Genomic DNA, 24116 nt, shown 5'->3' on the forward strand with positions numbered 1-24116 from the left:
ACTAAACAAAAATCTACAATCATGTCAGTATAAATCTGTAAAGATACCACCGTGTGAAACATTTACAGCCAGGGTCAACTGTTCATCAGTTATAATCCCTCATTGTCAGCATGTTGCCTATCGGCACCATGTCTTTTGCCATTAAAAAAGGCAACAGCTTGTGTGAGGTGTTTACTAACGGGGCAGAAAGCACATAGTAATGTTACTGTTTGTAATGGGGGTTTCTCTGAGAGCCTTGCCTCATGCCCCAGAGGATGGGTATATTTGCTGCTGTTTGAGACTGTGTGCTTGCACTCTGCACGCTTTATTGGTCGGTGATGATTCAGGTGGTTAACTGTTTGTGGTATTTCTCATCTTTTGTTGGCACGGATTATTGGCCCAGTGAAGAGTAGGAAAGTTACATTGCTTAAGTGTTTGGTGTCGGACTTTAAGAAGCGTAACCCTGTTTGGGACAGTCTCATCCACTGCGTGGCCTAATGGGGCTTTAAGTAGCCAAAGTATTACCCGGCCTCTGATGTGTTGTTACCTCGTCTTTTGCATGGCTTTCTGTGATTGGTTGTTAGTACGTTGTCAAGCAATGTAACTTATCGTAAATAAAGCAGAATTTCAAATTTTCTTATTGAGGAAATTTTCTATTGTGATCAGTGTTTATATTTATATCGTCCAGCCCTAATTGAGTGGTTCAAATGTATACATATAACTGCATGATTTGTATGCATGCTTCTGATTATTACAGAGCACATGAGATGCCCATATGCCCTGGCATTAGTGACACACCTCTAGTGGTCATATTTGAGGCCCTCAGCACCTGGCAGCAGTGGATAAACAGCAGTGAAGTGAATAGACATAATCAGGTGGTGGCAATTAGTTAGGTAACTTAAAATACTTCCTTTTATGATCAGCACATTGGCTAAGGTTGAGCTCAGATTATAGGACGTTTGAGCTTAAATACCCCTAAATCATTCCTCCAGACAGTCAGAAGAGGAATGTGATTCAGTGCCTTTATTGGTACCAATGTTTGCTGGTGGACTAAATCTCAGTCGCCCAGATACCTCAAACCTCGTTGATATTTGCAAGAATCTGAAAGACAAAGTAACTGCATTTGGAGTGAATAAGAGCAGACTTGCAATGGCAAATGAGAGACTGATCAACTCCCAGGAGAGACGGTGTGATGGACAGCTGTGGACTGTGTAAATCTGGACAGGACTGCCAAGGCGAATGTGTTTTTCACCTGTACAAAAAGAATCAGAATCAGAAATTCAGATTCTTTTCTGTAGACTGGTTGTCAGAGACATCATTTCCTCACAGCCAGTGATTTTCTGTGGATGCTGGGAAATCTGTGATGAAGCTGCAATTTTCATGCCTCAATATGCGCATGTTTGTTACAGCAGCAGCATTATTGAAGGATTATCAATAGATTTGAATGACCTTTGACCCCTGAAGGTGTCACGTGGTTAGATAGATAAAATGTAGTTGTAATCCTGTCTTTTGTTTTGTTATATCTATGTTTAAACATACAGAACCCACTTGATTACTAAGCTAATAGCTTTCACTCATTCATTCATTTATTTGCGTGCAACCCTGGCTGTATAACATAGTGTGATGTGGGGCCACACATGAATCTCTGCCTCCTAACAGTTGAATTGGGTTGACAGCCTGACACACACTGTCATATCGCTCAGCCCCATTTTCACATGCAGCCACAGATCCTCCAGTCTCACAGTAACCCTGATATGTGTTGTTCTGTCTTCAAACAGGAAAGAAAATCATGTCACACCTCACACTGAAGCCTAACAACAGCTTAGACATATTCTGCAGTGTTTGAATAGGCCTACCTGTAACTGGTAGAACATGACACGAGTACACACACACTCACTCCAGTGTTGCCTATTTTTGATTAACCAAATGACATTTTCTGAAAAGCATGTTAGAAGTGGCTTCCGTGTTATTCCTGTTGCCTTTGCAGCCAGATAGCACTGGCAAATAAAGTTTGACATTTTTTTTCTGGTGTGGAAGTCTTTTCCCCCTTCAAATAGGGTTTCCCTCCCGTTAGAGTCTCCCTCCGCAGTTGGGGTGAGGGCTCATGTAGAGTGATGGTTAGGCGTAGCAGAGATAACTGGTTGGGGTTAATGTTAGTGTGCGGTCTCCTCTCAGAAGACGACTGCTTGGGATAAGGGATAAGGTTGGGTGCAGGTTAAATTGAGGGTTAAATTGTGCCACGTGACAATGGCTGTCATCCTCACAAGACAAATCTGAATGAATGAATTTGTTTGTTTGAGTGAATTTGTTTAGTAAGCTTATGAATCTATGGAAGCCTCATATATATGTTTGCTTGTGTTTCTGTACCTGCAACTGTATGTTTGTTGGCGTATTTGTCTTTTTGCCAAACATTTGGCAGTATGTCTGTGAGATGAAATAGCTGAGTTCAGGCTCTTTTGTGAACCTTTTATTCATCCCTGTACCTCTGCACCGCATGGCTCAGCTGCAGACTGCTGTCAGGGGTTTTCAGCCGGAGAGAGAAGATGATGAGAGTCAGAGAGAAGAAGACGCAGAAAGGATAAAACACAAGTGTAGGAGAGGAGGAGGCGGAGGGGAATACGAGTAGTATTTGACTTCAATGTTAAGATCACTTCTCTGGCGTATTGGTCTTTTCTTGATTTCAGCCACTTTTGGAGTTCGATTTGATTTCCCGTGTATCTAAAAACAACAACAACTTCAAAGTTACATAAGATGGAGTAGTCCCTCATTCGTCCAGGGGTGTTCTATCGTAGAAAAGGTTTCAGTCGTAGTCATCTGGACACTGTTTTTAGAATCAAGACTTTGTCCTTCCTGAGGGCAGGGCTTATGTAACACAGAGTAGCTTAAATTTCTAGTTCCCGTCCCATTTTTTCACAATTGAGAATGACTTCCAGATGGGAGCCGAAACGTCTCGATTCTAAAAACAGTGTCCAGATGACTACGACTGAAACCTTTTCTACGATTCAAAGTTACATCTTCTCACCAATAAGCGTGCCTCGTTACAGAGCAAGCAACTGATGTGTTAATTGATCTTTGAGTAGGATTTGAATTGCTTTGGCCTTGGTCTTGACTTGGTGTCTACTCTCTTCTGGTCTGAACCCGACTGAACCTGGTTTCCGAATTGAGTTGTATTTAACTCAGGTGGTGACTGAGTTTGCAGCCCTGCAAATAGAAGAGAAAGTAAAATAGAAGGAAAGAGTGAAGGTTTGATAAACCGTGTACCCAAGAATAGGTAGATGAGTGTAGCGGAGTGGAGAAGAGAGAGGCTCGTAGGCTAACGGATACCGAAAGGAAGAGGGGTGGGTTAGCAGCAGTCAGAGAAATCCAGAGGTCAGGTCACGGTCCATGGAACGTACAGCTATCATCACAAAGCCGACCTCCTCAGCACAATGTTCCAAATTCCACTAATGATTTGTCGTCTTCAGAGCCAGCATGAAACCCAGCTTCCTGCTTCCTCTGTCTCTCTCTTCCTGGATCATCACTCCATCGCCCAGACCTTTGGGTTTTATATAGTCATTATAATTGATGAACCTCACTTGAGGATTGGAAGCATGGCTGGTTTGAGTTTCTGATATTAAAGCGTTTTTTTCACTGTTGAATCAAGGTTTTTTATTAGGTTAAAGTGCCAGTAAGATACGATTTATTCCGCAACATTGTGAACATGAGCACATCTGCACTTCAGTGGGGTTGATCACTACTAGTGACTCGACAGTTCTTTAAGGAATAAATAAAACTTGACATTACACAAAGTCCCCACGTAATACCAACCCTAGTAGTGTTTAATTGAATTAACTGAGGGAAGTGGTGAGGTAATAAGCTGTTTCCGAGCCAGGCAGCCTGCAGTGTGGGGCTTTTTGATAGACAGATCTACAGTGTCTACAGTGCAGTTCATCAGCAGTTCCTCGAAGTTTCATTGGCTGTTGTCCTAAACACTGGCCTTGATGCTGGTGCCATGCAGGCAGCTCCTGATTACCCACCATGTTAAATGTTAGTTTGCCACAAATATAGAGACATAACACATCACTTGCGCGCAGTGTGAAGTTTGACACTGCTGTAGTTTATGACATTTGTTCCAAAATTCAATTATATAATGCCTCATAGGAAAACAATGAAATATATCGTCCTACATTGTCAAGAATAGTGGTTCACCTAAATCTGTTGACAAAATTGACAAAATCACTTTTTTACTGATTGGAAAGCATATATAAAGAATGCCTCAGATCAGTGTTTTGGAAGTCCCTGTATTGTAGTTTAATGGAAACGTTTTGGCAGCTGGAAGAGAAAGCGTGAAATCAAAGGTTGAAAATGGCTGAAAAAATAACAAACTGTCTTTCTCTTAACGCACTACAGGTCTTGAGAGCTCCACTTGAATGCCCAGTCACGGCGTTTGTCCAAGGCTTCACCATGAACCGGAACAAGCGTGAAAAGGAGTACTACAGTATAGATGTGGGCGATTCAACTTTTATGGTTTTAAAGCGCTACCAGAACCTCAGACCCATTGGATCCGGAGCACAGGGAATTGTCTGGTGAGTAAGGGGGGGGGGGCCCAATATTTCAAAAATGTCTTGTTGAAATGTGTTGATCTTGGAAATAGTGGTTTGACAAGATAAACTCAACTCAAGGTCCAATGATCCACTTAATCAGAATTTTCTGGAGTTTTCAACTGCATCTCATGGTCTTCATCGGTGGATGGTGTTTGCTTAGTTCTCATGTAGATGACTTAGGTCACTTACTTAGGTCACTTGATGACAACTAAGCCATGTCCATGACAATTAGTCAAACTCTGAGATGTGGTTGTTGGTAGTTTATTTATTTATTTATTTATTTACATTTCATTTTGAAGCACTAAAAAGAAAGGTGGATGCTAATGTGTTTGTTACACAAACCTGCGAAAAAACTTAGCATTCTTCTTTTTATGATAGGTCAAAGTCCCACTATTTCTTTTTTAAGTCTTGTAATATCTCAAATACTACTCGAAAGTGTTTCATCTCACCTCCCACCTCTACAGTAACGTTTTTCCCTATCTCTTCATTATGAAAGCTAAAAACATGATCAGAAATGAATTAGCGATAATTAAACAGGTAATTCTACAGCCTTATGTACGGCTGTGTCTTGTCAGCCAAAAAAAAAAAAAATCTGTTTATCAGCCAGAGAAGGTAGAAACTGCAAAATTGAACTTCCCACATTGGAACTGTCAGGTGAGAAAACATTTGATGGAAGCTACTGATGCAGCACTCAGTCTGGCAGCTGTCGGCTCTGAAAGTTGACGAGATCAGATGTCATAATATCAGCATAAGGTGCATACAACACAGAAATTGATGCATGCTGTAGTGTTTGTTGACAGTGCAGTATGGTATTGTGTTCCCTGTGGATCTCTGTAGACGTGAGAGGATTAGGGGAAGGGTGAGTGCTGAAATATATTTGAATCTGAAACCCAGGATTAGTTCCCTTTTTTAATGATCTTCTGTCATAGCAACAGTTGTGCAATGATGGTACTGAATTGGTTATATCCATCATTCCAGTGGTTGATTGATTTAGCCATCACATTTTTAATTAATGCCAAAAAGGTCCAAAATAATCCAGTTCTTGTAACATAAGCTAAGCATGATGAACTCACCTAAGTCGCCATCATTAATTTTCTCTGTACAGTGAAATACAGTCCAATACAACTACGCTGTAATGTTTTCTGATATTTGATATATATTGTGATGATTTAAAATCTTTTCTGCAATGCCTTAAAGTACAGCCTTATGTGAAAGGAGTCACTTTTAGGGATGAACCCGCAGATAACTGGCACCGCTATGACCCACAGCTTCACTTGTTTGATTCAGTCTGGCCTCTCTGATCAGTGTTGTTTTTTATAGTGAACCGGCTCTAAAAGCCAACCTGCCCAGCACCAAACAGTAGACAGACAAAGTTAGCAACTAGCTGGTGAACATAGTGGAGCATTTAGAGGTAAAAGGAGAGTGAATATTTGACTATTAGGTCATCAGAAACACGACTCCAAATAAATACTTACTAGATGTTGCTTCATGTCTGCTGGATGTGTTAATATGCAACTTTTTGCTATGTTAGCCATAGCCTTTAAGTAGTATCCTCAATAAATTGGACCGTTTTAAAGCCCCTGTGTGTAGTAATTGAAAATGTCTGGCAACTCCTAGTGGAAGAATAAAAAAAGACACTGGTGCTGCCTGTTCTTAACCTCTTTGACTAAATTGCCCCAAACATGCTTGGTGAGAGTACAACCTGTGATTTCATTCCATCTTCAACATTGCAAACAACCACTGGAAAAGAGAGCAAAGGGTTAAAGTTTTAGTACACCTTTTGACAGACGTTGTTGTTGTTGTTGTTGTAAGTTTTTGCTTTCATTCGTCACCCCAGTTCAGCGTATGACCACAACTTGGAGAGGAACGTCGCCATCAAGAAGCTGAGCCGGCCGTTTCAGAATCAAACTCACGCAAAACGGGCCTACAGAGAACTGGTGCTCATGAAATGTGTCAACCACAAGAACGTAAGAACTCGAGTTTTCTGACATTTTCTACTCTTTTTAGCATGTTAATCTATATCAATTTTACCATTAGGGATGGTAGATTTTGAGCTGTGACGCCTTTCCTGTCTTATGTATAGGTGTATTTCCTGTCGATATAGGCTTGTATCTGGGTTTAAATGCATATGATTGTTTCAGAGTTGAAATCAGTCAAGAAGTAATGTGATGAACAAGCTTGTGAGAGCAGTGAATTTCCAATAGAAATAACAGAAGACATGTGGATGGAGCGAAAGCTTGCCCTGAGGAAAGTCCTGGAAAATATTTCTAAATCAATTTGATCGTCATTCTTGTCCTTGTGCATCCATTGTAAATGTGCTGCATCAAGCTGCATCGCAAGTGATTAAATACTGATATGTGGTCATTTGTTATTCACAATAATGTAAAGTTAATCTGTGACATTTTCATAGAAATACATCTCCATTTTACGACTCTCTACTGCATAGTCCAAAAAGCTGCCCACCTTGTTTGATTGACAGGTGATCTTGAAAGCAGGAGTCTTATGGATTACCACAAAGTTCCTCCCTGCTGCTGCAACATGTTTTTTATGTACTGTTTTAAATTAGGGAATGTCCTGTTGTTGTTCATTATTGATGCTCTGGCTGCTGCACTCAGAGCCTTTCAGATGAACCCTGCTGGTTTCGGGATGGAGAGGTGGTGGCGGTGGTGATGTCATTCATTATGATCTCCCCTCCGGACTCGCAGAGTAATAACTGTACTTTTTATTTTTGGCAGATAATTGGCCTATTAAATGTATTCACACCACAGAAGACACTGGAAGAATTCCAAGATGTGTGAGTATTATCGAGCTGAATAACATCTGCCTGATGCGTGTGTAATATCAATACAGGATGTAGCGTGCTGGGGGCTTAGATTATCTTTTCTGACTTTTAGGGGCTCGTGCAGCTTAGCTGGATCTCTGGTTAGTGTGTTATCCTGCCTTACTACAAGTACATATTACAGGACTATGTATTTCAAGGAATAGAAAATAACTAGGAACACTGACTTAATCACACAATGAAATGAAAATAGCTATTTAATATTTAATATCAAGGGTCAGGTAAAACAGAACACTGGTGTCATGACACACAAATCTTCCACATACAAACTACCAAATAACTCTGGTGGTTCTGGTATAGTGCAGCTTCTGCAATCTGTCCTTAATTTTTATTCCTTTGTAAAGCTCAACATTAGGCAGCGTCCTGGATGTGTTTGCCTATCGATAAGACGTCCGTGTGAGTGGAAACTGGCTGTGAAATCACAGAGGGGAATACTAAACTGAGAAATGGGGGAAGTGATGGTTTCGCAGAGTATGACGGGAACAAACATGAATAATGCCATCCTCAAGAAGCTCTCTCTCTCTCTCTCTCTCTCTCTCTCTGTGTGTGTGTGTGTGTGTGTGTGTGTGTGTGTGTGTGTGTGTGTGTGTGTGTGTTGTTCTTATATCCCGGTGGGGACTTTAACCTGAATGAACACTAACCCATGGGGACTTGTGTCACTGTGGGGACCAAAATTTAGGTCCCCATGGGTAGAGACTGCTTTTTCAGGGTTCGTTTTAGAGTACAGGTTAGGGTGAGGGTAAGGGTTAAGGTTAGGCATTTAGTTGTGATGGTTAAGGTTAGGGCTAGCGAAAGCATTATGTCAATGACTGTCCCCACGGGGATAGTGAAACAAACGCGAGTGTGTCTGCAGTGCTGTGTCTGCCTGATTGGAGCTAAAAAGGAAACTGGACAAATCATAGCCAGAGGGCTGCGGGGCAAACACACAGTTAGAGGATGAAGGATGAACACTCCATTTGCCTGTGTGTTTGTATACCTGAGTGCATAGTTATATTACAGTGCGCATGACAGTGCATTATACGAATTTCAAAAAATATGGATTTCAGCATATACATATGTGTATGTGTGTGTGTGTGTGTACACACACTCAACCCTGCACATAAACATTCTTTGACAGTATATTATAACCATTTTCAGTATATATAAGTATATACAAATATCATCCAAGCAGAAGTCCTACTTTTTACGATGTAAGCTGCACACTCTGTCACCATGTAGGAGGATTTTAGGGACTGATGATGTAACAGCTGCCAGAAAACATAACATCACCGTTTTGAGAAGGAGAACCCTTATTGTCACTTTCTAAATGCCATGGAAAACAAGTGCTGGGTGCGTGAGGAGATAAGAGATCAAAATGTAGTTTTACATTTATTTTTGCTAGTACTTAATATAGTTATATTTAAGTAAGTTACATTGTCACATAAGTCTTAAGAATATGCTGCATCCCATGTGAAATAATTACTGGTTAACGTATGAAAGGATTCTCTGTACATGTATGTCCGCCTGCCTGTTTGCTTATTTTACCCTCTGTGGTTTCCCTGCAGGTATCTAGTGATGGAGCTCATGGATGCCAACCTCTGCCAGGTGATTCAGATGGAGCTGGACCATGAGAGGCTGTCCTACCTGCTCTACCAGATGCTGTGTGGAATCAAACACCTGCACTCTGCCGGCATCATACACAGGGTGAGGCACACTAATATACATGCATAAACACAAAACAGTTTGCATGCAGCAGCTCCAGATAGTAGGTCCAAGTGTTGTATTGTAGATGCAAGCTCAAACCGATACACAGCTGTATCCAGGGGCAGCTGGTGTGTGATGATAGTGAATAAGTGTATTTCCAAAAATGTCAAACTATTCTTTTTAAATTAGGGAGTTGCCAGATTCTCATTTCATTTCCATTTATTGACACTTTAGTAAATATGCAATCACCAGATAACACAGCCAAACAGGTTGTTATGCAGCAGAGATGATGTACAGGTTGCAGTAATACACACACACACACACACACACACACACACACACACACACACACACACACACATACACTCAGGTGCTTGTTCACTTTGAAACAGCAGACACAGGATGACACACACACACACACCCTGAAGCACCAGCAGCGATATACAAAGGATCCCTCTTGTATGTACACACACACACACACACACACACACACAAAATCTGACGGCACTCTGTCAATCACCCTCAGTGAAAGACGCAGCAATAGTTTAGCAGAGCTCCTCTTGCTCTGCCAGCCAGAACTAATTGAGCCACAGGCGGAGCTAACCAGCCCCGCTCGCATCAGCACGGCTCGGCACGCAAAGCTTTCATAAGGTGAACAGATGCAATATGAGTCATGGATTGCCAAAGATTTAGCTCTCTTGTTCTTGTGGGCTTGGTGTCCGTGATGAGAGCTCTCTAGTCCTTTTTGAAGATGCTCAGAGTTGCTATGCACTCCCTCTAGAATACATTTTCCCACCTCATTGTCAAGAAGTCATAATAATGATTATGATCAGGAGGATTTTTACCTGTAATGCATTTAAGGTTTCCTGAAATTAGCGTTGTATTGTTTGCTAGTTTTTGGCCACTTTGATGGCAGTTGTTGTAGTCTGTGTGCATAATTCTCCAAACCAAGAAGTGATCATGATAAAGACAAAAATAATATCTGATTCCAGCTTCATAGAGAGGTGAGGGTACTGAGTTGGCCAGCTTATGAGCCATGCTTCATACCAGCATTGTATGATTACGATCAGACAATGGACCCAACGTGGCATTACCGCCCTCTGCAGAAAGGTATCTAACTGAGAATTTGATAACTATGTCTATGCCAGTCATTTGAACTGAGTAGACTGGATTTTTATAGGTACTTACAGGTCTGCCATTTTTTCCTAAAAGATCTTTGAGGTCCCAATCTTGAAAATGACTCAAAAATTATTCCAATATTTATAGATGACTATAAAAGCAAAAGTAACAAATGGATTATAGGCAAATTATATAAGGGTATCGCCTCAATGAACAAAAACTCAGATGAGGATGGAAATACCTGAGGAGGTGTGGCTGCAGATCTGGAAAGTTCAGTGTACCTCCACCAATTCATTGACCTGGCGGGATTTTTGTTGGAAAAATTTTATTTGTTTCTTAATAACCCCTAAGCAGAAATCCAAATTAGCTGGGACCCAGTGCTCTTGCTGGAGGTGTTGATCAGTACAAGTGGACCATACCCACATATTCTGGTATTGTCCATATATTCAGCTATTTTGGTAGAGAATTAGGAACTTTTGGAATATTGGGCATCGATATTGATGTGTCATTTTTCTCTTTGTAAATTGGGAGTTATTCCTGAAGGTTTGTGTAAAAGTGATATTTACCTGCTGAAAATCTTTATGGTTGCAAGTAAAAAATCTGTTACCAAATAGCCCCCCCCAATATGGACTTCTTTATGGGCACTGTCAACTATCTATGCTCCCTGGAAAAGATGACTTACACCCTCCGTCTACAGAAAGACAGGGGTGAAAAATACTGGATGAAATGGGATTGTTTCTTACAGGAAATAGATACTGATTAAGGTAAAAAACCCCACCTTAATGTTAGGCAGTAATGCTCAAACCCCTGTATAATGAACTGTACCTGCATATCTGCCTCTAATGTTAACCGACTTCATCCTAGCCCTGATGTTTTTTTCTACACTTCTGTTTGTTAAATTGAAAATGCTATAAAAATAAATGTTAAAAAAGTGATTTCTATAAAATGACAGATGAAGTATCAAATTTGTTGCCATGTAAATTATGCTGAGCTAGTCAACCTGAAACTGTCATGGCTGGCAAATTAGTTGTTGTAATAAATGAATTGGCAGATGGCCATCAGTAGATTATAGCCACAGGCATTGAGTCTTGTTTATGACATGACACCTCACTGGATGGAAATTTGAAGAGCTTGAGAGATAATAATGTCAGTACAGTTTGCCAGGATTAGCTTCAGTGTGCAAGTCAAACCATTTCAAAAGCTCTTTGTTTTTGTCATTCATCGGGGGAGTTAAGACACTTGAATGGAGACTACGAGGAACACTTAGTTATAGCTCAATACATGTCGTATTTCTTGGTACTTGATACTTGAGATTCTTCCTGTAGGTGTCAGGTGATTGACATGAAGCAGTGCAGAACATAATGCAGCAAGACAATGTGCAAAACACTGAACTCAGTGAACAGTTAAATAAAGATAAAATATAAAGTTGGACCAAATAAAACTAACACTTTGTGTTTATTGTGAAACATCATCTCATTGGTATTTTTTAATTCATATTATACAAGAATGAATCACTGTTTCTTCTAGAGAAAAACAAGCATGATTATCCAAGCCCCACTACACCACCTACAGTGTTTCCCATATATAGAATTTATTGGGGGATTTGTTCCCACCCCTGTATGTTGTATTTGATATTTCTTCCTTTTTTTTCTCAAACTCTTTCTTCTATTCATCTTTCAGCACAGCACACCACCATATGATGACCACAACAGTTACCACCTCAGTCTTAATCAGGTTTGTAACTCTCTCAGCCTTGTGTTTTCTGTACAGGACCTGAAGCCCAGCAACATTGTGGTGAAGTCTGACTGCACACTGAAGATCCTGGACTTTGGCCTGGCCAGGACAGCCGCCACCGGCCTCCTCATGACGCCCTATGTGGTCACCCGCTACTACCGCGCTCCTGAAGTCATCCTTGGGATGGGCTACCAGGCCAATGGTGAGTGGAGGAAAGCAGTGTCTTGACAGCGACTGGCCAATAAGGAGCTCCTAAGCTGCTGCCTGGCCTGCTGCATGGCCCTCCCACCCCTGGGAAGTTTTTTGAAAGCAACTCCAAAACACACACACTCCCACACACACTCTCCCTGTTCCTGTTAAGGTCACACTCAGGGGGGAAGTTGGCATGTTGGGCATCTGTGCTTTGTGGGAAACTTCCTGTCTGGGGACTTCAGTTCCCAGCAGTGCTTTAGCATGCTTTTGATGTTTTATTAAGAGGTTGTCTGTCCTGAGCTCCTTACAGCCTGGCTAAAACGCCACTATGAATACAGGCACTTGTGCATGCTTCAACAATTTCACTTGGTGCGCCTGCTTGGAACCTATCACAGTTTCTGCAAGACGGGCTTAAAGGGGTAGTTCAACATTTTGGATACTATACTTATTTGCCATGTGTTATGGTAAGACTGATATGACTATCTGTCTATCTTTGGACAGAACCATACTAGCTTTTTGCCCCTGTTTTCAGTCTTTATGCTAAGCTAACTATCTCCTGTTTCTAGCTTCATATTTAGCATACAGACAAGAGAATGGTATCAATCCATCTAATTCTAAGCAATACAGCTATAACAAGCGTATTTCCCAAACATTCCTTTGCTAGAGCTGTGACTGGGGCTCCATTAGCGTAGCAGATACTTAGACTTTTAGGTATAAAATCAGATACATAATAACCAGTTTAGCAAATCTCCATTTTTGAATTTTAGAAGCACTCAGAAAATAAAATGTTCCCTTTTGGACAGGTGGTGGATACATAGCAATAATGCTACTGTTATAGCAGAACTCTGGAGACTCTTGTCAATACTAGTTGTCTCTTATCCTTAATCCTCTTGACCAAAAACATTGATCCTAATTTTTCCTGCTAACTTGTTGCATTTTTTTATTTTTTTTGCTTATTCTCTTCTTCCTCCTTTTTATGCTGCGCATATGTAGTGGATATTTGGGCTGTGGGCTGCATTATGGCAGAAATGGTTCGCCACAAAATCCTTTTTCCAGGAAGGGATTGTATCCTTGAGCTGCTTGCAGCAGTGTCTGGCATTTCTTGTGAAACAAAACATAGCACACGTCTCTCGTCTCTTCAATCTCATATCCTGTGAGCATCTATAAAAATTCTATTTCTCAGATTTGCCTGACACCCCGACTTTCAACCACCCACCTGCTCTTTCTACAGATACACAAACTCACACGGCTCCCTCCTCATTCACCTAAGCAGCAGCACTGTTGCTTCAAGCACGACAGTCACAGTCTGAAATAGAATTTAATAGTTTGCTCTTCCATAGCCGAGAACTTGTGCAAAAAGAAACAACCCCTTGTCTATCCTGAAACTGCTTTCCATATGTCTTTGTAGATGCCATAGCAGCAGTCACACAAAAAATAAGTGTTTGGTTTTACTCCATAATATAATACTGAATAAATTGGTGCTCTGTTACAGAATTATTTGTGAGGCTTTGAATCTGCAATGTTGCATATGTGGGTGTGACAAAAAAGCTTTAAAAATGATAATTTCTGGCTTTACAGATCAGCATATTCCAGTTTAACACGTACAACATGAATTGCAGTGAGGATACTGAGGGTGTTAAGATGCGTTTCTGAAAAAAACCTTTTCAGAAGACCTTGAAAGTCAGTGTCTCACTTTTCAAAGCTTATGATTCACTATTCAGTGTACCTGAAGCAGAAAAGATCTTGAATATATATTATTTGATTAGTAATACTGCTGTTCTTACAGAAACTTGCAGTATATACAGTTTATGCTAGCCAAAAAGAGTAATAATCATTTCCCTTAGCCCCGTGGGACGCTGACCCAGGTTTGAGAGTGCACTCAACTGCATGCACTTCATTTTTGTCATGTATCACACACATCACCCGGCACCACATCATGTTTTTTTTATTTTTTTATTTTCCCTTTTGTTCTTTTGTTGTTATGGTTGTTTTTCTGTTTGTTTTTCAGTCCTGCATGCTAATTTGGTGGTTGTCATCTCATTTTTCAGTTGATGTCTGGTCTGTTGGCTGCATCATGGCTGAAATGGTCCGGGGTAGTGTGTTGTTTCCAGGCACTGATCGTATCCTTAAGTTGAACCTCCATCCAAACCCCAAAATGCCATCTTGTCTCATCCTTTGTCTGACATCTTGTTCATATCTTTGCACACAATGGAAAAACCTGCCAAGCTACTGTGCTTGTTCAATGAGTGATGATGTCATCGTAGTCAGTGTTGACATTCATTTGTTTCAGTGACTTTACTGAGTTGAAGAGGAATAGACCTTTTTCATGGCAGACAGTTTGACTCCTCATACCAGGTAAAGCGCAGGTGTAATTAATAACACAAGTTATGGCTCCCTTACATTTAAGTCACCCAGTAAGCTAGCCTGGCATCGCCAGACTAATTCGCAAATGCGTATTAGTCTGGAACCTCTCAGTTCATTTTTGATTTCCAAAGGGCGTTATTAATGTGCGCAGTCCAAAATTCTTCCGGACAAAAGACCTACAAACAATCAGAGCAATGAAACTTGCTGAGCGACACAAGCAAGTTGGGGTGGTGCTTGGTCTGTTTTCAAGCAGGAAAACAGGAAAAAAATGGCAGCCTGGTCACAAACTTTCTCAAATTACAGCTAAACAGTACACTAAAATGTGTTTCTGAGTTTCGTGAGCTTTGTCTCTTATGCTGTATCAACCAATCAGAGCAGCGAAACATTTGACTTCAAATCTGGACCCGTGACGCTCCATCGTATCAAAACCCATATTAGATAAACGGCTGTGATTGGCCTGACCAATGGTAACCATGGTAACAGTTAGCTCCACCAATCAGACGTCGCTGTTACACTTTTGGATTGTGGGTAGTGTAGTACTTCTCCATGAGATAGCGGATAAAACATGTTTTTCTTAAAACAAGGTTGATATCATACAGACTTGTGGCTTCCAAAGGAGCATATACCATCGTTTCACAATCTCATAGCTCGTGGTAAGTCTACCTTGGAATGTTTACGACATTATGGCTAATAATCCTCTACCACCTGTATTATAGTTTATTATATTCTGATTTACTTAGAACTTCTATCCCTGTGTGCACTGACGTGATAGTGAGCTGCTGTAACAAAAGAGTTTCCCCTCGGGGATCAATGAAGTATTTCTCATTCTGATTCTGATAATCAAAATCCTCTATTCAGAATTTGAATGGGATTTTCACTTCCGGAAACCTCACTGTTGAGCTCTATAACATGGTTAATTAATTACACCTGTGGTTTTTCTGCTATGACATGTAAAAATGTTTGTCATGAAAACGGTGTCTTCCGCATTTTTGCCCTATTTCTTTGTACATGAATGAACACAATCTTTAACATTACGTAGGCGCTTATTTCTGCAGTTATAGTTGGTTTGCATGTTTCCTGAAACTATCAACTGTTTTTTTTCTTACTTGGTTCTCGTGATTGGGTTAATTAGCATAGAGTACACAACACGGAGGTTATATTTGTGTTTCTTAACATGGCCAGTGCTTTGTAACTGTTAGCTTTGAAACCTTGTGGTGTATAATAATATTTGGGAAAAACTTTTATGCCCTATTACTGATTTCTTACTTCTAGGTTAATATAGCATTAGCTTGATAATTAAAGCTTTATATTGGGTGTTGCACTTTGTTTGCAGTGTTAAGTGTTGTATCAAGAGAGCCAGCATTGACAGAGAGAGCAGCTAAAAAAGAAAAAAAGTTAATTGAACTAATATGACAGAACATAACACTGTCATGTTTTAGCTTTTTAAAAAGCTTAATGAAAATAACTCTCAGTGGGAAAATACTTTGTTGGACTGAAGCTAATGAAACAGGCTAGCTTGAAACAGTGGCAGGACTTTAGTGCTCTAAAAAGGCTAGTATTGACTGATTTGGCTAATGGACATACACAGTCTAATTCTAGATTTGACTGCCATCTTTATAATTAAATTTTCCATGTCAGTTGATATCATATCAACTGACATGAAAAATAATAATAATTGATAATAATACTTGTTGTTCAATATTTACATTTTTAGTAGAAATAGTCAACTTGCCTTTGGAAGGGGGGATATTTTACTCTAACCAGTCAGTAGCACGTGACATATCAGTCTCGCCAGCATAAATTTAAATTGTAACGGAAACTGAGGTAACAATTGCTAGGAGCAGATGTGCATATTTTCCACCCTATTTATGTAAGCAGACAACAACATATATAGCAGCAATGATGTAATCCACGCTTGTTGTCATTTTTGTGACAATTTTTCTGTTGCTATTTTTCTAGCTCTGGCACAGGAAGATAATCCCCTCTTCAAAGCTCTGATTGCTTCCAATATTTTTCTCCTTTTCTAAAATTCGCTTTTAATTAACTTTTAAAGAGAGAGTGAGCAAAAACTACATAAACAAAATGAACACCATATGAACATGAAGACCTTTCAAGCATGAAAAATACATACATGTGAATAATATATTTTGTCCAGTTCTCAACAAATGTATCCCTCTAGGTTCTCAAGTTGAAAGTAATTATCTTCATTACATATACAGTAAATTGTAGACCAGGTCAATCCATTCATCAATGTTATTTCTTTTTTCAGCCATTCAGCCTTTTGTTGTGCTTACTAGGTATAAATCCTGGGTCATAAACGAACCATTTTAAAATTTAACCATTTAAGTCTTGAGTCTTAAGTCATTCCACATCTTTAGTGAACTAATAACCCATAGGCTATTGTTATCTAGGAGCTGGTTTGATAGTGAGGGATTACCAGTCATTGCATTAACTGGTATTCATTTTCCCATCGCTTGATCAATTTCTCTCCATCTAGCTTTATAGTTAGGTGTACACCAACCTATTAAAGGCCACTGGAAGAACTAAACCCCCTTTATTCTTTGGTAGCTGTAGAGTTTTGTACCTTAACCTAGTTTTCCCCCCACCTTTTCTATAGGTATTATAAAGGTCTAAGACCCATGGTAATATAATCATCTTAATTGATTCTATGCATGAACTAAGACTTAAGTATGGTATTAAATTCCATCTATGAATATCTGCCATGATTTCCTTATAGAGAAGTCCATAATTAACTTTTGCCAGCCTTGATAAATCTTATATGTATCTGTTAGTATTTCACTGACTTTTCGTCCAAACCTAGCTGGTATTTTGAAGTTGAGGGGGATTATAGTAAGAACCTGTGTCTTTTGGACATTTAATTTATAACCAAAGTAAGAACCAGTAATCTGCTACTAATGACATCAGCACTGGTAGAGATTGCTTTGGAGTGTCTAGATACACAAGTACATCATCAGCAAATAAAGCCAGTTTCTGTTAATCTGCTGTCATTTTTTTCCCTTAATTGGATTATTTTGCCTTATTCTTTGTGCCATCGGCTTGATAAAAATTGCTAACAAAAGCGGGCTTAATGGTCAACCATTTCTGGTTGATTGCTCTAGTATAAAAGAGAGTTGCCCATTGATCTTTAACTGAGCTTATTGTCTATTATATAATGTTTCTATCATTTGGATTATTGACTCACTATTAGAGCCGGAATTTTGTTCTGAGTTATATGTCTTATTATCTGTAGTGTTCTTCTAATATTGTCTTGAGTTTGTCGAGTTTGAATAAATCCTGTTTAGTCTAAGTTGATCATTTCAGGCAGAACATTTTTTATTCTTTTAGTCAGGATGGAAATAAACAGTTTGTAGTCTAGATTTAATACACTTATTGGTCTATAGTTTGTACAGTCTAACTTATCTTTTCCTGGTTTTGGTATGACAGATAAAGTTGCCTTTCTGCATGAAGGTTGTATTTCACCCTCTCACAAGACCCATTTGAATGGCTCCATTGTTTTTCAAACCAGGGAAACGCACGTCAACAAGCACAACACCAGATCTGTTTTAATGGCTTAAACAAAATCGGTTATGGACGGTAAATCAGAGTTCTGGAACCAGGCTAAGCTTTTCCACCTTGTTGTTCATTCAGTGTTTAGGATGAACAAAGATGTGAACAAGGCATTTCTGTATGTGTCCTCCAGGTAGATCTGTACATGTTACATCTTTATGTATGTGTGTGTTTTTGAATTTTTGAAAGAATCGCATACATATTTCCAGCTCTGGACTACTTGAGGTGAGCATCACCTGTCTCACCTAACATGCAGTGTTTACGAACTTCCAGATGTTTGAATTTTTGCAACTTAGTTTATGGTGTATGTATTCCTCTCAATTCATCCTGACTGATTTCCACAGGTTTGAATGGAATTTAAATCTGTTTGGACCTTTTCCTCATGAGTAGAACTGCCAATACTTATAAACACATCAGCCTTTCACCAAACTTTCTGAAAATACATTTTTTTTGTGTTAAGAATTTTCCCACAGTTCATCCAATAATGCACTCTATAATCTTAAACAGTGACTTTACAGCAGATGTTACTATCTGGTGTGCCTTTTTCTATATCCCTTGTCCAGTAACAGCATTGACATTTCCTTTTTCAGCACAAGTATTTTAGGAACATATCCAAGCCAGAACAATGCAGTACGAGACATAGGAACTCCAGATGGCTCTCTTTTATTATTCATCAGTTCAAAATATTACTCAAAATGACCCCCACTCTGGAATGGCCACTCCTTTCTTCCAAACCCAGCCCAGTGCTTTTCTTAACAATGTAACCTTAAGATATCGACCAGTGGAATAAGGTGATCGAGCAGCTGGGGACACCGTCTCAGGAGTTCCTGATGAAGCTCAACCAGTCAGTGAGGACCTATGTGGAGAACAGGCCACGGTATGCTGGCTACAGCTTTGAGAAGCTCTTCCCTGATGTACTGTTTCCTGCAGACTCTGAGCACAACAAACTGAAAGGTAAAGATGCTGTCGTCTCTCTTAATGCCCATGATGTGTAAATCATCTTGTAAGGACTTACTGAAGCACAAGAAAATTGGTGTGAGGTTGTAAATTTAGTGCCTGCTAAGAGTTAAAACCATTTTGGTGCTTAGTTCCTATATTTTAGGTGCAGCAGTCATCCAGCCTGAAGGGGAATTCAGCAATTTGTAAAAATTTAAATTGCTGCTTTATCACATGCCAGAAGGTGCAAGAAATAATGAGGCAATCAGTGTTTCTAGAGCCATGAGTTTTATGCCACAATATGTGAAAATGTTTCAGTTTAACTGCTTGAATTTAGAACAAAATACTTTTTAAAGCCGGTTCTTTTTTGCTAATGTAGAATTTATCATGGATACATTTTTAAATGGCCATTTTTGTAATTGAAGGATTAACATAATGGGTCCATGGTGGCTCAATGAGTATGTATCCAAGCACTTGCAAAGCAGAAAGATGAACATTTCCTCCATATAGCATCAGTTTGTGTTGCACTCTGTTTGCAGCCTTACAAACATCTGCCGGCAGCAAAACCCAAGTGACAAATCACTTTTCAGTGGCTGCCTTAGATTAAGCACTTATTACGGAAGCTGACAGTTCAGGACCAAGTTGTTTACTCTGAAGAGGAATTTACCTCAAGCGTGTTCATGTGTAAATGGAGAGCAGATGACAGGAACACTCACAGCAAGCGCTGCGGAGCTGTTGCAAGATGTGTCAAGAAAAAAAGGGAGCTCATCTTTTTCTGTCCTCATTAATTTACAGAGGCAGGAATATGTGACAACATTGTATTCCCCTGAAGTACTCCTGTTAAACTGCATGTATTGGATGTTCACATTTGGCTGTGAAAGCTTTGGTAGCCCACGCTGGCAAGGCTTTCAGACAGAACATATGATAAATAAGGTGGATGTCCTAAAAAACTCAAAATACAGACACAAAACGCTTGTTTTTTTAAAATCTGTTTATAAAGCAAGCTTTAAAGGCACCCTGTGTAGTTTTTGTGTAGGTGTTAGTGTTTGTATGAGGGGGTCCCTGTCTTATTTGTATCATGCACGTGGACGCAAAAGAATGCAAGACGTTTGTTAGGCATCTGGGATACACACAATACGTTTTGGTGAAAACATAATGTTTGTTTTACAGAAAATTCCACAGGGTAAATTAAATAAGCTCCCATTACTTTCTGGCAAACTGCATCCTTCTTAGTGACATCATCCTGTACCAGCTGGTACGATGAAATTAATTTTTGTAACAGTTGCCACACATCCGTCATTCCATCAAATCAAACTTTTTACCTCCCTCACTGATACTCCATTCATTAAAGATCCCCTTTAGATATGTTTTATGACATATAAAAATACTCTGCTTGAAAGAAATATTTGTGTCTGATATGTTTTTTCTGCAAAAATGTTTCCTACTAAGTTGCGTATTGGACCGCGATTGGCCTACAAACTAGCTGTGATGTCTCAAAATCCTGCTTGTAGGTAACCGTCTTACACTCAGATTTAAGAAGAGAAACTTTCCCCCTTTAACGGATGAATGTTAAAACATCCTTCTAGTGTTATCCTCCACACATACATCATTCTGCACAGTGAAGCGCAAACATCACAGTCAAGTTTTTGAATGGTCCTTCCCTGTATTGTGTCCTGCTCCAACATCCTGTTTCAGCAGACCATGCATCACATTAGCAAGACACTCTCAAATGGAACAAATTTCAGAATGGAAATCTGGTTGGTTTGAAGATCAACATTTACAATTAATTTACTCTTTTTCTGCCACAATTTCTTTTCAGCGAGCCAAGCCCGAGACCTACTATCCAAGATGCTGGTAATAGACGCATCAAAGAGGATCTCGGTGGACGAGGCTCTTCAGCACCCTTATATCAACGTGTGGTACGACCCGACTGAAGTGGAGGCAGTAAGTACTCACTAATTAATACTAAATAAGACTTAACACTCAAAAACTGAGCTAATCTGCTTAAGTAGGACTTTGTGGGTGTTGTTTTATCAGATTTGATCGACAGTGGCCGTGCAGCAGAAGCAAACAACCGCACAACTGTCATGAGATTTTGATTCAAATGTTGCTGGTTTCTGATTAGTGCACAGACATGTGTGTCATCTCCTTTTTCCAGCTGAGCACTGCCCACTTCAAACCAGTAAGAAGATCACAGACAAAAACACAAATACAGAAATCTCTCAAGTGAAATAACCAAAACTGTTTGAACTTTAGCAGAAAATGTTGTGTTCATGTAGGAACCCATCCCTCAGATTGAGATTGCTGATTGAGAAAATCAGTTTTCTGGGCCTTTAAGGTTTGGCTGGCTGTTGAAATTTAGGTAAATTTATGACTTGCAAACAATATTTACATCTCTTCTATAATTTCTCATCACATGCACACAAGTAAAATAAGTAGAAAGGTAATGTTGCTCAGCTTCTAAATCCCCTGTTAAAATATTAAAATAATCCATGTGTTAAAAATAAAAACTCCCATTTAGGTATAAGGACAACAAACTGTAAAACTCCAAAGTGCGTTGTCTGTGTGTGTTTGGTGACACAACATTATCTGTATATGTTTGGTGTCAGTCTGCCACACTCCTTGGAAACACAATGACTCAGCCAGTGCAAATTGATTATGCCTGTGATCCGGCAGATTGGGAGATGAAGTGAATTGTTGCTCTCTTCCCTCCTCTCTCTCTGACATGAAAGGACTCTTCAGAACTGACAGCACAGCCTTGAAAAGTGCATATTTGTACACAGATTTTGCTGCGTAAATGCATCAAATCTCCATTTGACTTTGGGGAGGATGGATAACTCTATCCCACAGCTGGCTTTGAGGTGTTTTATTCCAGCTCAGTGTGTGCTATACATCTGAATAGAAGTTTGTGGTATTTTCCTAGAAAGGTTTGTGCACTCCAAAGCACTTCAGCATTAAGTGGGTTTAATGTAAGGAAGGTTTAATGCAGCAGTTTTCTATCTTGTGCCATCAATTAGCCGAGTCCGTAGGTTTTCAGGTGGAGCTGGGAGCTACTGCAGCTGAGTTTCCCCTCTCGAGTTTTTCTCATCATTCACCTGCTGTAGTGCTTAGTCGGAATGAAAACATGCATAAAGCTCACAGTGGCAAATGACTGAAAACCTCAGGTCTGGTAGTTACACATACTTAGAAACTGTCTTTGTAAATCAAAGGCTTCAAGTTCTGTAAATGGCAGCATCAGTAATGCTGTGTGACCTAGTGATTAAACAGTCCTATAACTTGAACCACATGAGTTTGATCCACATTAATAGCCAGTGTGTGTCCATCAACAGTCTTAAGACAATGAACCTTTACTTGCTTGTAAAAATAAAGTTCAATGTGGAACATGCAGGTAAAAGTTTCAGTAATATTCTCTGGAAAGATGCAATATAGTCCCTTTAAAAAAATGTTTCAAGTTTTACTGTGCTCTGGTTGAGTCTGAACCTGAGTGTAATTTGTGTGGACTTGTTTCTCTATGTTTAGAATGAGCATCTGTTCATAAGACTGAAATACAAAAAAACATGTGTGTCGGTCTGTGTTTTTCCAGCCACCACCGGTGATCACAGACAAGCAGCTGGATGAGAGAGAGCACACAGTGGAGGAGTGGAAAGGTAGGAAAGATCCACTGTTTCTACTCTCAGAAGTACTTCGCTTTTTACAGTGTGTTGCATAAGGTTTGGTCTGTGCTCGTGCTTTGCAGCCTGCAGAACATTTAATCTTCATTCTCTAACTGATATGCATGTTTTCCTCTGCATAGTCTAAATTCATAAATGCACTAATGTCTGATGCACAATCCTAATTTTACACTAGAACTGAGGCACATGTTGCATACACGTCCTCCTGGTTTCCTGTTATCACTGCCTGAAAGGTTTACATTAGATGATCTGCATCCACATCTTTGTTCCTGTGTAAAATCCAATTTTACACTATAAAGTATCAATCTGGTATTTTCATATAAATACGCTAGATTGTGTGTGTAGCTGTGATGAAATAGAAGCGTATATTATGTCATTTTAGCTATGTTCCTCAACTGGAAGAAAACTGGAGAAACTGAAGAAATGATTGTGCAACATAAATCAATCAAAGGAAATGGCAGAATTGTAGATGACATACATGGATAGGGGGCCAAGACTTGATTATAGATGACTGATGGAATTTGGGGGCCAAATATAAGGATCTAAAACTTAGATTTCATTTAAGCTGCAGCAAGTTGTGTAAGATAAAACACTTAACATCTCATTAACAGGCAAAATATGAAACTTGTTGTGATTATTACTGGATTTCAGTGAAACGAATAGCAGAGTATCATCAGCATAGAACTTCATTACAGTTCTATGCTAATGATACTCGGGGGGGGGGGGAGAAGAAGAGGTGCCTCCATGTAAACCTCTCCTCCTCAGCGCTGACAGAGTGATAATAAAGGCAGTAGGTTATCATAAAAAAATTGGCCTGTTATTTAATTTCATCAGAACAAAATTGTGATGAGTAGTTAACTTTACAAAATCGAACTTAAAAATTGCATCAGTGAACTGCATAGCTCGCTTATGTTTACTAACAGGGTCACTGTGTGATGCTTTTGGCTCCCTCTCTTTTTTTTCCTCACCTTCTCACTATATTCAATGATTGTGTCTTGTTTGTTGCAGAGTTGATATACAAAGAAGTGTTGGACTGGGAAGAGAGGACAAAGAATGGTGTCATCAGGGGACAGCCAGCGTCCATAGGTTAGTGGAGTTTCGTGTGTGTCTGAGTATGTGTAAGGGAGCTTGTACTTCTTAAAGATGTGGAAATGATCAAGATTGTGACATAGAGCACACCCGTGCCCATAAAAAAATCAACAATGCACTGTTACACTTCTGCATTTCATGTAGTTATAGTTTTTCTGTCATGGAAAAGGTGTTTTCCACTCTTGAGCTCATCTTTGTAGTTACTTAAATTCGGTAATTTCTCTAATGGAATCATACTGCATGTGAGCGGGAGAGAATACTAGTATTAGAAATTACTAGATTGTCTAGTATTACATGGTCTGTTATGACTCTGCTTAGGTTTGGCATAAATCTACAAGTTACACAGGATTATTAAGTAGA

The 24116-nt window shown here is 39.6% G+C and overlaps 1 protein-coding gene across 2 annotated transcripts in view; it reads left to right on the forward strand.

Moving 5' to 3' along the window:
• Nucleotides 1–24116, forward strand: part of mapk8b (mitogen-activated protein kinase 8b) — a 33617-nt gene that overhangs the window by 3272 nt on the left and 6229 nt on the right. Inside the window, exons 2-11 of one of the 2 annotated variants that reach the window (XM_044178256.1) lie at nt 4369–4544; nt 6400–6529; nt 7298–7356; nt 8946–9084; nt 11974–12139; nt 13123–13194; nt 18832–19014; nt 20816–20940; nt 22580–22643; nt 23676–23753. In XM_044178256.1, the coding sequence (XP_044034191.1) occupies nt 4423–4544; nt 6400–6529; nt 7298–7356; nt 8946–9084; nt 11974–12139; nt 13123–13194; nt 18832–19014; nt 20816–20940; nt 22580–22643; nt 23676–23753 (1138 nt within the window). In that variant the 5' untranslated portion in view covers nt 4369–4422. Of the gene's footprint in view, nt 1–4368; nt 4545–6399; nt 6530–7297; nt 7357–8945; nt 9085–11973; nt 12140–13122; nt 13195–14177; nt 14250–18831; nt 19015–20815; nt 20941–22579; nt 22644–23675; nt 23754–24116 lie in introns of both variants that reach the window. The other variant, XM_044178255.1, reaches the window with a different exon arrangement.

The sequence above is a fragment of the Siniperca chuatsi genome, linkage group LG20 (genome assembly GCF_020085105.1).
Source record: "Siniperca chuatsi isolate FFG_IHB_CAS linkage group LG20, ASM2008510v1, whole genome shotgun sequence".
Lineage (NCBI taxonomy): Eukaryota > Metazoa > Chordata > Actinopteri > Centrarchiformes > Sinipercidae > Siniperca > Siniperca chuatsi.